General features: G+C 42.4%; 1 protein-coding gene across 4 annotated transcripts in view; it reads right to left on the bottom strand.

Annotated features, from left to right (window-relative positions):
• The window catches only part of LOC306821186 (protein diaphanous homolog 3-like), a 162943-nt gene that overhangs the window by 43752 nt on the left and 106482 nt on the right, over window positions 1–12709 (bottom strand). For 3 of the 4 annotated variants that reach the window (XM_079339458.1, XM_079339459.1, XM_079339457.1), the window contains 3 exons: window positions 11576–11711; window positions 3245–3340; window positions 2520–2582 (listed from right to left, as the gene is read on the bottom strand). In XM_079339458.1, coding sequence (XP_079195584.1) covers window positions 2520–2582; window positions 3245–3340; window positions 11576–11711 — 295 coding nt within the window. The remainder of the gene's footprint in view (window positions 1–2519; window positions 2583–3244; window positions 3341–11575; window positions 11712–12709) is intronic. The other variant, XM_079339460.1, reaches the window with a different exon arrangement.

The raw sequence follows: 12709 nt of genomic DNA, 5'->3' as shown, positions 1-12709 counted from the left end.
ACTGCAGCCCAGGCTCAACACCTGAGCTGCTGGCTCATGTTAAAGTGTGTTGAGCCAATTTCGTTGTCGGGGGGGATCTTGAGAAAATGAAAGCAACCAAGGCCGGGGTGCTAACATTAAAAAAAGAGAGTAGGAGAAAGATGAGAAAAAGGAGGGAACCATTTGCATCCATTGATGACAGAAAACTGGAGTAGACTGCAAGGAAACTTTTAAACCCATTTTCTGATGCGTTGCAATCACTCTCATCACGACCACCGAGCACTACAGTCATAATCGAACGACACCGCGGTCTCACCAAAGTCTTGGAGAGCACAATCCATCCTGCCATTTGTTTTGTTTCTGCAGACAACAGACTGCTGCTTCAGGATCCCCTGGTGTGAAAGCTTAATGGCGCCACACATTTCCACATTGACCATTCAAATCTCTCCCTTTCACCACTAATTACGGTGTCTTCTCCCGCAGATGTTTCAGTTTTAATTCTCTTTGCTGCTCCAGTGGACTGCGGCAGCACCCTAGAGATCAATTATTTAAGGGTATTTAAAAGTGTGTGAAAAGGAGGTGGCACGGTGGTGTGAAAGTGAAAGCAGCTGGTTAAGTGCTCGCGCTGTGGTCTAAACTTCATCACCTCCCACATAAATAGAGAGCGTCCTGCGGGTTCTGATCACTCCAGCTCCTAAAACCCGGGGAAATTCATGCCTACAAGAGCGTAGAAGAAAAGTAGGGAAGAAAAGGAATGGGCGAGAAGAGTTGAGGCGGAGGAGGTGGAGACTCCTTACCAATAACAGGCAATTATGTTTAGGGAGGGCCGTCGTCAGGCCATGAGAGTATAGAAGAAGACAGCAGGGATATGGGATGGTAGGGAAATGAGGAGGAGTATTATTTAGGAGGCAGATGGCAGAGAGGGGGAAATTAAGATGAATGGGTACTGAGAGGGCTGAGCTGGTGCCGGGGCTGGGCAGAGAAAAGTAATTAGCTGTGTTTGCTCTGGGAGGCTGGCAGTGAGTATGATGCCTGCAGTGACAGGGTAAAGCCATGAGCTGTATTAGTCAACAAAGTCATGTCTGATGTTGCCAGCAGGGGGCAACAGGGCCAGAAACCTTCCAGGACCTTCTTACCTGTTCAACACGCCATGAGGTTTTTTTTTTTCTCTTCACAACATGGACACTGAGCAGCAGCCTAACAATTTCCTTTTTTCTCTAATCCCCTGTTAATACAACGCAGTACTGGCTTGTTGACTCCATCTCTCTCTCTCTCTCTCTCTCTCTCACACACACACACACACACTCAAATCCAAACACACCAAATAGCATCTGAGTCCAATTTTCAATTTCTCCCACATTATTCCTTAGTTTCATCCTTACAAACTGGATCCATCTCTCTTCCTCACACCATTTCTCTCCATTTCTTCTGCCGCAACCACCTCTATCCGTCTCTTTCCACCCACCCCGTATATCTCCCTCCCCCTCGTCCCTTTCCAATCTAATTTCAGATAAGTCATAGCAGAACAACAGAGCAAGGCCCTTTATCATTGCCATCAATGATGTGGGTGGATTGAGCGTGAATAATTTTATTCATGTGTGCCTGTGCCTAGCCCACTGGGATTCTAATTACAAGCAATAAGAGGTAATAGGGTTACAGTGTAATTTTTTAAGTGCCTCGGTAATGATTGTAGAAAACCTTTGACAAGGAAAGAGAGCTGTTGTTGTTTTTTTCTCAGCCTAAAGCACAACATGTGCTCACAGGCTTGAACGATATAGAATAACTCGATTTGGTGTAACTATTATCATGTCAAATCTCTACATATTATATAGTTATAGTTATAGTAACAAATAGCCCTTGCCTTAATACACATTTAAATTCCTGAAGTATTTTGTTTATATTAACGCAAGACTTGAAGGGCTGTAGGCTACCACAGCTTTTGGCATGTTGAGGATGTTTAATTGTGGTGTAAATGCTTCACTGTGTTTGACAAACACACAATTCACCCCATAGGCTCTGCAGTGAGAGAATACAAAAAAAATAATAAAAAAAATAAAAATAGTCTCCCCCAAACTTGCCAAACTATTTTACAGTACAAAATGTTGTGAAACATCAACAGCAGTATCTTAAAAATGTAAGATTCAAATTGCATTTAAAAGCAAAAGATTGAACTCCAATGATTTAGTTACTGAGCAGTTTAGGAACCTTATCATTCATGGCCACACGCACCCACACACACTTCCTTCAAGGACCAAACCCTACATTGTTCAAAGATTGCTCTGCCTCAAACTATTTCAACTATGGCCTTTCACACTTTCATACAGTGCACACAAGGTCACAAGAAGACAAAAGTCCTGGACTGAAAAGGTCACACACACACACACACACACACACACACACACACACAAAAAAAAGCAGGACATGAACTGTCAAGGTGAATTTGCAAGAGAAGTTTTCCACTGATTTCAAAGAACAGATCGGAGACAGAGCTGAGCATGCTTGTGGCTTAAGCTTGGCAGGTTGTTCATGTTCAGCTTTACCATGGTTAACAGGCCTGAGGACCTGCCGGAATGAACCTGGGCTGATCGTCTGCTGCTGGTGATCTGTAAGGAGGGTGGTGAACAAATATTTCCAGCACAGTAGAAAAATCAACAGCAATAAAAAAAATAATAATAATAATAAAAAAAAAAAAATCACAAGGAGGCATTCTCTTGCTGAAGAAAGGCTGTGAAGGGAAGTTAATAAACAAGAAAGAATATGCTATTCATCGCCCCTGAAGCTCAATATACAATCAGTTAAATAATACGTAGTGATCACATTTTGAATTTTCAACATGTGCTTGTTTAATTTTTCCATTTCCTGGATATGGATTGAAGATTGCCAGAGAAGAAAATAAGTTTGTATTTTCTTTGACTGAGATCCCAACATCAAACAGTTGTAGTAATGTTGTCAGGCGGAGGATTCTCTGGCATTGTGCTGCTAGCAAGCATGTGTTCAAACAACAAATTAGTGTATTTTGCAAGTGACTGAGTATGGAGCCAAGGCATGAAAAACCGAGGATGGATTTAATTCACTCAGTGTTCACACAAAACAAGGAAACTGGCAGGTTATAAACAGGAGTCATGGTGATTTTTTTCAACATCTGAACCAAATCAGAAAATGTCCACAATTTTTGTTCCTCTCTTTCCAGACAAACGTGATATTTCCTTTCGATGTGTTGCGACCTTGTTTCTGTCTAACTGTAAGTAAAGGTTATAAGACTCACCTCTGGGTCTTGGCGCTCTCTTCCTGCGGTCTCTGAATGCAGCACCTGACTGAAGGGCTTCCAGCAAACTATCCATCACACCCGTCTCATCATTCTCTGAAAAAAAAAAACAACAACCAACAAAAGACAGAGAATGAGAGGGTGCTGGAAGACCGAGGAGAGGTAAAGAAACTAAATCAGAAAAAAGTTTTGTTTAGCGTTAAGGTTTGGCATACAGATTCAGAACTTACAAAAGCAAGGCGCTATATAATAATGTAATCATGTTCAATAACAAGGCTCTAACAAGCACATTCTATGTCACGAATAGACACTACACTGTCAAATACTCAAACCTGGGAATATTTATTGCAGAATATATTCGACTCTAAATAACAATTCCTTTAGTGTAGAAGCAGAGGACATATCAGAATGCAGATTGAAGGGAGAAAGGGGGAAGCTTTGCAGATATGACATGTTAATCACGGCCTGAGTTGGCACAACAGAAAGCCGCTTGGCCCTGACACCTGTGGCAGAGTGATGGAGCAGGCTGGTGATTTGTCGTGAAAACAGCCTCCAGTGGATGGAAAGGCAGAAAGAGAAGCAGGTATATGGGGATGTCAGGGAGAATACATACTGTGGATAAAAGTTCATCCTGTGCTTCTCATGCTAATGTCTGTGTGTGGGTGTTTTTCTTCCCCCCCCCCCCACGTTTGCAGTTTTTCCCGTAAGATTTCGAATTAAGTCGAAGTGACCTGTGTTAAAAAAAAAACCTCATTTAAGAACAAGTTTTATTGCTTTTATTTAAACACGTACTAACAAAGACAGCGTTGGACTGTGAACACACTCACTGATCCACCTCTGCAGCTTGTCCTTTCTTTTCCTCGTCTCTCTTTCCATCTCACAGTCCGTCATTAGCCACTAACTAGAACAGTCCACCACTGCATCATGGTACCATCATCCTCTTTCACTCACACGGTTCCACGCAGCTCCACGAGGGATCGTCTTTAAACTAATCAAAACTGCCGATTGGCTCCACAGTATCGGGTCCCTTTGCAGCAAACACTCGTCTACTGTGGAGCTTCATATCGAGGGCAGAGGGTCCCCAGGGCGGTGGGCCGTGGTTGGAACCAATCCTCTACTTGCCAAACGGCAGCGGCAAAGCCAGACATTTACAAGAAATTGGAGACATCATGGCCCACTTCCTTGACTGCCTGGATCTATGTTTACATTTGTTTTGCTTTGCACTCCTCCTCTGGCTGATATGTGCCCAGTTCGTCATCATTACGCCGAGCGGAGAGGCAGCAAGAATTCCTGAGCATTACCAATGCTCCTCGACGCTCAACTTTGTCTGCTCTGCTACGGCAATTCATCATAGGTTGCAAGCTTTACATTCTCCACAACACACACACACACACACACACACACACACACACACAAATACAGATAGAACGCAGGAAAACAAGTCAAAACAACCCGATAAATCTATCACAACCTGCAGTGTGTGCCTTCATGTGTAGAGCTACGTTTGACTCCAACTCACGAAAACATGAAACAGTTTGGGTGCCTCAGGAGGAGAGGAAAAAGAAACCCACTCAGATCTCATGCCTCAGGAATATGTGGTAGCAAAAACAGTCCAATTTTACACATCAATCAGGGGAGACTCAGACAGGACAAGACGAAAAATAAAAAAGAAATAAATCCAGCTTTATAGAATGTAGACAAGAGGTGCTTTCCGACAGCCGAACACTGAAAATCATAACACATATTTATATACTGACACCCACGTACTCGCAAACTTTGAGAAAGAGAGATCACAGACATGTCACATGGTTAGTAATGGAGGAGGAACACATGGCAGTAGAATATTAGTCAAGCCAGTAACTGTGAAATGGGTTTGAGACAGTCATTCAGCTTTGTGAAAGGTGGTGTTGAGGAGGATGTGGCGAGAGAACAAAGACCAGCGAGAGGAACGGGACAGTGAGGAGTGGTATCCCAGCTTTGGCAGTAGAGCTGCTGATTGGTTGCTTTGATGTGCACAATTCGCCTGCCTATTTCTATTCGGCTGCATCTGGCATCAGAGCTCTCATGACAGGTGTGCAATGTGCACAGAGGCTTTTTTTTTTTCCCCTTCAACTTCCACAAAAAAAAGAGGAAAAAAAGAAGACACTCTAACACGCTAGTCTAGGCCTTACTGATGTCTATTTTAAGAAAAGCAAAAGTGTCTACCATGTGTTCACATCTTTTTTTTTTAAAGCAGCTCCACAGTAAGCTCCAAATGCAACAGTTTAGTAGTAAAAAAGAAAACGGGAACTCAGCCCAATGTCCTCTACTGTGCAAGGTTAAAATTAGAGGTCCCTTTAGATGGGGGGAAAAAAGGACAGAAAATGTGTGGAATTATGTATTAGATGTTCAAATGATGACAAACAGGCGTGCAAGTAAGATCATCAGAAAGATGTTTACTCTACCCCCCCCCCCCCCCCCCCCCCCAAAAAAAAAAGAAAAGAAGAAAAGAAGATATAAACTCTGGCAGGGGAATCAAGACAGAGTTGAACTTCCATCACAGTGAAACAACTATAGTAATCCGCATGGTCTGTAGTGAAACTTCAATCACCATCTATTTAATCAGAGCCTGTTCAGCCTGGCATTTTTCATTGTCTGGACGTGCAGCCTATCTGTGTTTGGATGTCTCCCCTCTATTCAGACCCACAGTAATGCCTCCCGCCACTTCACTCAACAGGATGTGGCACTTATCATCAGGGCAATGACCCAGTCTGAGTCAGTGTGTAGCAGAGGTGGGCTGGGGTATGGCAAGAAATAGGGTCAATTGAACTGGGATAGAAAAAGCTGAGGAGAGTAAATCACATGCCTGAGTACGGTGAATGCAGGTCGACCACTGTGTTCCCTTGGACACTCAGAAGGCAAACAGTGCAATAAGGCCAGCCAGCCCCTTCTATCTCTATTGAATACATCGTGTTCCACTTTACTGATACATTGACAGGCAAACAGCCAAGCCATTTACTGGAAGATGAAGAGGGATGGACAGATGACAGCAACGTATCATCACCAGCTGATAAATATTGCTGTGGGGCGTTTTTGATTTGGACACAGCTGAAGGTGTGTGGAGGAAATCACCTCACTGTTGTTTTCATTGATAATGTTCTTATAATATATAAGTTCCCTTTTCTTACATGACTTGACATATAGTTGAAAAATGTAAAAACAAATATTGCTAATTAAAAAAAAAAGTCAGCTAGTCTTGGAAAAATTCCGCTCATGGGCATGTGAAGATGTGGGGTCACATGATCACTTTGCTTTCCAGCAGGAAGTCAAATGTGGAAAAAGGTGGTGACTCAGTTCATATCAGCAATCAGACCAGGGCAGTCACACTAGATTTGACCAATTCAAGGTTTTGAGGTCCATTGCGTGATATCCTGGCTTACAAAATCAGGATGAAACGCTTTTGTAGCATGAATCAGTCACGATGGGCAAATGAAAGTGTAACAGAATGGAGTAAAGTCTGTGATTTCATTCAGTCCAAGGAAAGCCTGCCAAGATGGATGAATAGGGCCAGAAGGGCCTTTGGTACAGCCCTATATAACACACATCGTAGCCAGCAACGAGAAATAGTGGTTAGTTGAAGTACACAGTATGTAATGTTGACACTGATTTAAGCACGTTTTGAAAAATCGCTTAAAATTTGAGCTTTGGTGGCTCCATGATACAAGCTGGTCATACACACTAGATATGAGAGTGAAATCACGACATTTAGCACTGATAAGTAATAATAAAGCATCTACCCGTTTAAAGAACAAATTAGCATCAAATCCAAACCATCTGGAAGCACTGAGGACATTACACTGCATAGGCAGGGCAAGTTCACCCTCAGCATCTAAGAACATGAGGTATCTCATATGAGCTAACGCTTAGACAAATGATCTCTCTCTCTCTCTCTCATGCCCCTCCTATGTTTTTAGCATCTTTGCATGCAGAGTTGTATCTCTTGCTGTTCTTCTATTTGACGTCTTAATAGTTTATTGCTTGTAGCCATGTAGGGAATGTTAAATAAAGCTCTGATGTGTAATTTGTCGCTCCACAAACATTCTCGCTCCCGGCCTACCCTGGGAGTTAATGCAAAAGATTTGTCATACACCAGCCAGGCACAGCGACACTAGGAGGAAGAAAAAAAAAAAAACGAAAAAAAAAAAAACACCTATTCAATCTGAATTTCAATCTCCATAGGGCGGTATGCAAATGCATGCAAGCTGATGCTCTCTTTCTCTCTGACTGCCAGAAAGCACAGAGCAGCTGATGAAACCGGGCTGCATGTTATATTATGGGTAGAAGCCTAGTCTGTGGAAGGTAAAGAGACAGGGAAATGAGAGGGAAACTGGAAGTATCTTACAATTCCAGAATACGTAAACAGGTAAGCTAGAAGCCCGATGCAGATACCTGTGGAAGGTAAAGAAACTAAAACTCAATTTGATCATCTCCTCCAGGAGTCCCTCCCTCCCCCTTTCTCCCCGTGTCTCTCATTGCTGTGCCCTTCAGCATAATGTGGATGTGCAGCCTCTCTGGGGCTTTTTAGGGAATTGATGGATAATCAGATGATTACACAGAAAATCTCCATCGAGGACAATCCTCCCTGACAAACAAAGAGAAAGCTCTTTAGTTAATAAATAGGCTGAGAGACAGACAGAGTGAGAGAGAGTGAATAAATCCTGTCCTGGGTTGGCAGCACAATGCCAAATATCTATCACATATTCATTTCATCCCAACAATCAGTGTGTGTGTGTGCGCGTGTGTGTTTGTCATTCATTGGCAGAAACATCATTTCTTGGGGGTGTCACTGAGTTTGCCTTTAGCTTTATCTTAATTTGAGCGTAGCTAAATAAATTTCAAGCTCTGGGCACATTTGTTTAAGCCTTTCTGACAAAATTTGGCTGATGTTTGTTGTTAGGATTTTCTTATTTCTGTACTACTTTTCTGAAAATAGAAAAAAAAAAGTTTGCAGTAAAACACAACTCCACACTTACAGTGCAGAACACACACACGCACGCATGTGTGTCCGAGCTGTCAAAACATGTAACAGTCTTTCAAACTGAACATAAACATTTCGTTCCAAATAAAGCATTTACTTAGTTGGTGGAAAAACAAGCTCATCAAAATCCAGATATAACGTGAAACTCTAAATTCTTGATTGAATAAAAAATCAACACCACTAATGGAAAGTTCCAGGCAGCAATCCCAGCTTTTAGAATACACTGATGAATTATGACTATCGGAACACTTTAATGTCTGTTCCATGTCATCTGTGAGCCATGAACAGCATGTCCTACCATACATGCTTGATTTTGATCGCCTGAATTCTGATTTGCCACTTCGAGCGAAATATGTTGTTATGTTTTCTTTACACTCTGCATTGATTTTTACCCTCCTTGTTCAGAAGCCTTCAAGAACCTTCTGCTGAGAAGCAACCCTCCAGCGCAATGCTGCCACCAATGTGCGATGTGCGTCAGGCTGTGAATTGGAACGCTTCAGCTCATGTGTGGACTTTGGCATTGTGTCTTACCTTCTCATGCAAACACGCACACTTCGGAATAATACACACATCATATGCATGGTGCCCAGCTTTAATTTCTTTTTTCTTTTTTCCAAGCCCTGTTTCAGATATTCTCAGATAACCACTTAAAGACAAAGTGTCAACTCTTAAGCTACCCATGAATAAAGTCAATTTGTTTCCAGTTGATATGACCCTTCACTTTGGATGAGGGCATACTTGTGAAACTTTGGGTCATGTGTGGCAAATGGTAAAAAGTGAGAAGGTCCAGGCCATGGCAAAGGGCTTACAAAGGCTTTTATTATGCGCCTTGAGCGCAAGTGAGGTCTTGCTTTGGCGAAACAGGACGCCCACAGCAGTGCTCTGGCCTGGATGGAGCATGGTGCTTCTCTATTTGCACTTTAACATCTACAGGAGTGCTGCAGTGGCTGGCATAGTCATGTTCACCATAGATGCTGGAGCAGTGCTTGAAGTGCCAAGCTCAAGTGCTTTGCCAGCCTCGGCTTTGGCAATAGAATTGGGTCTGCAGGCTGCACTGTTGAACACGTTTCTGGCACCAGAGCTGCTTAAAAAGAGGTAGGGAAAAAACAACAACAACTGGTTGGTGCCAGATGCTCTGGCATAAGGTAAACATTGCCTTCTTCACATTGAAGTCTGAACCTGCTTGGTAAATAGTTTTATCATTCTAGCTCCAGTGCACCCGAGGGCCACGGCAGAAAAGCGTTTGAAAATGGTTATAAGTAGAGGTCTTTATAAAAAACTTCTTTAACATCAATTGACAATATGCAAGCGTGCGTTCAGCCACCAAGTTTCAAAGCACCTAACGCCCTGCAGCTGCATAGGCAGAGTTAAAATCCCAGCTCTGTCTATCAAGGCCGGATGTAAAGAGGAAACCATGTATTCAGCCCTGAAGAACATCAAAAGAGACTCAACATGTTTTTAAATGAAAATGTGACATTTTCAAAGGGAGTTTTGGGGTTGGCCAGTTGAAGTCTGACACATAGCAGTCAAACTCTTACTGTTGTTAGAAAGCGAAGTGTTGATAAAATGCCACACAAATGGGGGGTTTTTTTCTGCTCAAAACTCCTGAGATTTTTTCCACCACGTTCAGCTGGCTGATACTGTGAAAATGTCCAATGGCACTTTGCATTGATATAAAGGATATAAAAACTGTCATCATGGTGTCAGAACCTCTCGGTTTGTCTGCCATCTTTGATCTGTGCAGATTCTTTTTATGCCATGTCTTGCCTCCTCAGATATAGCGATGGGTACTGTTTATGTTTTATTGATTCCAGCTCTGTTTCTGGTTGAATGGGGGAATACAAACTGTGAACTTTGACGGGGACTTTTCCACTATCATTTGTGAAAATTAACATTTCTCGAATAAAACATGGATACACATTGAAACCCTTTTTTTCCCTCATGTCGGATTTGAGTTCTGTTAACTGTTTCTGATGTACCATGATGACAAAAATCTAAAATCGGTGAATATTATTTGCAGATACCAATGATGCATTGCATATCTTAACGCTGCTGACTCAACAGTGAGTAAGGAGTTAAACCCCTTCACAACAAATCATGGCGCTGCACGGTGACAAGAGTTTATTCATCGCAAAAGTGAGAAAAAAAAAGTGTTTCTGCACTACAGGCTGTCTTTGTAGGAACTGAGGGTGGAGGGCTCTCTACACGATCTTTAAAAGAATTGTAGATGTGATTAGTGTAACTCAATAGAAATTATGCAAATGTGAGCAAAGCTGGGTTTCATACTTGGGCTGTAACTGCTAGCTGGTGCCAGGGTGTTATTGTGGATGGGAGATCAAAACACATCGGATAAAGAGCATGCCGTCAAATTCATGCAGTGTTGACGTCAATGCTTCATCATATTGGGTGTGCTTCCTTTCCCTGCGCGAGGTGTTTTTACTCCATGTGTTGCACTTTATTATTATTAATCTTTTTAGTTTTAGCCAAACCTTTGATGGCTTATTGCGGTCCGCCATGATCCTCTTCTCACAACTTTATTTTTATGCTGCATCTGCACAGCAGGCACTGGTAGATACAGCGAGTACAACTTTTACAGACGAGAAAATACTCACTTTTCAATCCTGAAATGTGATCGTGGAGTCATTCATGACAAACTAAAACTGACCTGAGCTAGAGGTCATTTAAGCAATCAGCTATCCTTTCAAAGTGTTTTGTACGCTCCTGACGAGAGCTGTTCCGGAGTCAGGTCAAAGAAGAGGTCAAACCAGAGGTGCCTTTCTAAATACTGTACAAACCCTCATTTTGTCCTAATATGACCTCAATAATCTAAGAGGGCACATCAACAGTAACTGTGCCACAGTAACACAACACAGAGGCTGCTAGGATGTTGTGTATTGACCAGTGTGATCTTAGAAACTCTGTGTGTGATAGATGAAGTGTAAAGGAATAATAAAGGTCTATCATTTTAACGGAGGTGACTGAGCGACATTTCAAATCCTCTTTCAGGATTACACAATGGGTCATTTCAATTTTAAATGTCTTTGCATTTCAGTGTTGTCTCTTACTAACGTCTCCATCAATAAAAATGCTTTCCTCGTGGAGGTTTCTTTATACAGACCGATAGTGAGCTGGGAGAAAATAGGGCTCTCCTTTAATCCATTTAAATGGGACTTGTGTTTACTTGATAAATGGGTGTCTTTGTCTTTCAATGATCTCTTACACCATTTGATCCCAAATTGATTAAGCACGCGGCTCCCTGTCAAGAGCTTAACAATGCAAGCATTGACAGGCAGAGCAGATTGAACAAGCTCTACCTGCGTTGACTTCCAGCAGCCTCCTCTTCTTCTGCTGCCTCTCCTGCTTCTCCCGCTCAGCCTTCTCCTTCGCCGCCCGTGCCCTCCTCTGCTTCTCCTCCGACTCCCTCCGCCTCAGGTTCTCCTTCAGTGCTTGCTGTGGGGGAGAGAGAGAGAGAGAGAGAGAGAGAGAGAGAGAGAGAGAGAGAGAGAGAGAGAGAGAGAGAGAGTGTGTGTGAGGAAGGCAGAAAGAAAGAGAAAATGAGACGGATTGCTAAGTGGGGTTAATTACAGAAGTGTAGAGCCTGTCAAAGGCAGAGGCAGCTGTCAAACCCCACAGATGTCTTTATCAAGCACCATTTAAGTCAGATGACACTTCTGAGGTGCACTGCCAGCTTGGTTTTAACTTCAAACACACGAATGAGAGACAGTTCCACCAGAGCGATGGGAGAATGACCGTCAGACATTGATAGAAACTTCCGATTTTCTTAACTTTTTGCACTTTTTCCAGCACATTTGAAAAATGAGAATAATTATTTATAATTATAGTTAATATAAACTTATTTTTTTTCTCCTTTATACTCTTATTCAGAAGCTAATAACATCCCATGTAGGACTTCCTTTGAAAAAAAATGTTGCTTTCTCACACAAAGCATGAAAAAGTAGTAACGCATCCAGTCCCAGTTAGTGTCAGTGTGTGTAGGTGTGCGGGTCAGCGTGACGGCGTCAGCGATCGCTCCGTGGCTTCTATGATGTTTTCCAGTCACTTAGCTGCAGGTGATCTCAATGGCAATGTTAACAGCTATGCAGTCCGGTTTGAACAACCCCACAGTTCACTTGTACTGTAAGCTGCAGTGGAAGTGGAGCTGTCAGCTTACAGGTGACACTGTGGGTGGATGTTGTTGACATCGACATCACTACTAGCTGCTGAACTACAAACAAAGTGCACATTTAACAACATGCCAGCTTGTCAGACATCTGCTTAGGTGAAAGCAAAGTTAACACCGACGTTAAACAAATTCCTCGAACTCCATGAGAAATAAACTTGACATACAGTTGGCTTTTATATATCAAATTTCAGGATTTCATTTATTTTTTTTGGGGGGGGGGGAAATCCTGCTAGAATGAATTGAAAACAACTCCTTATGTTTTGCC

The sequence above is a fragment of the Symphodus melops genome, assembly GCF_947650265.1.
Source record: "Symphodus melops genome assembly, chromosome: 3".
Classification (NCBI taxonomy): domain Eukaryota; kingdom Metazoa; phylum Chordata; class Actinopteri; order Labriformes; family Labridae; genus Symphodus; species Symphodus melops.
Note: the sequence above shows the minus strand (reverse complement) of the source record. Positions and strands in the feature narration are given on the sequence as shown.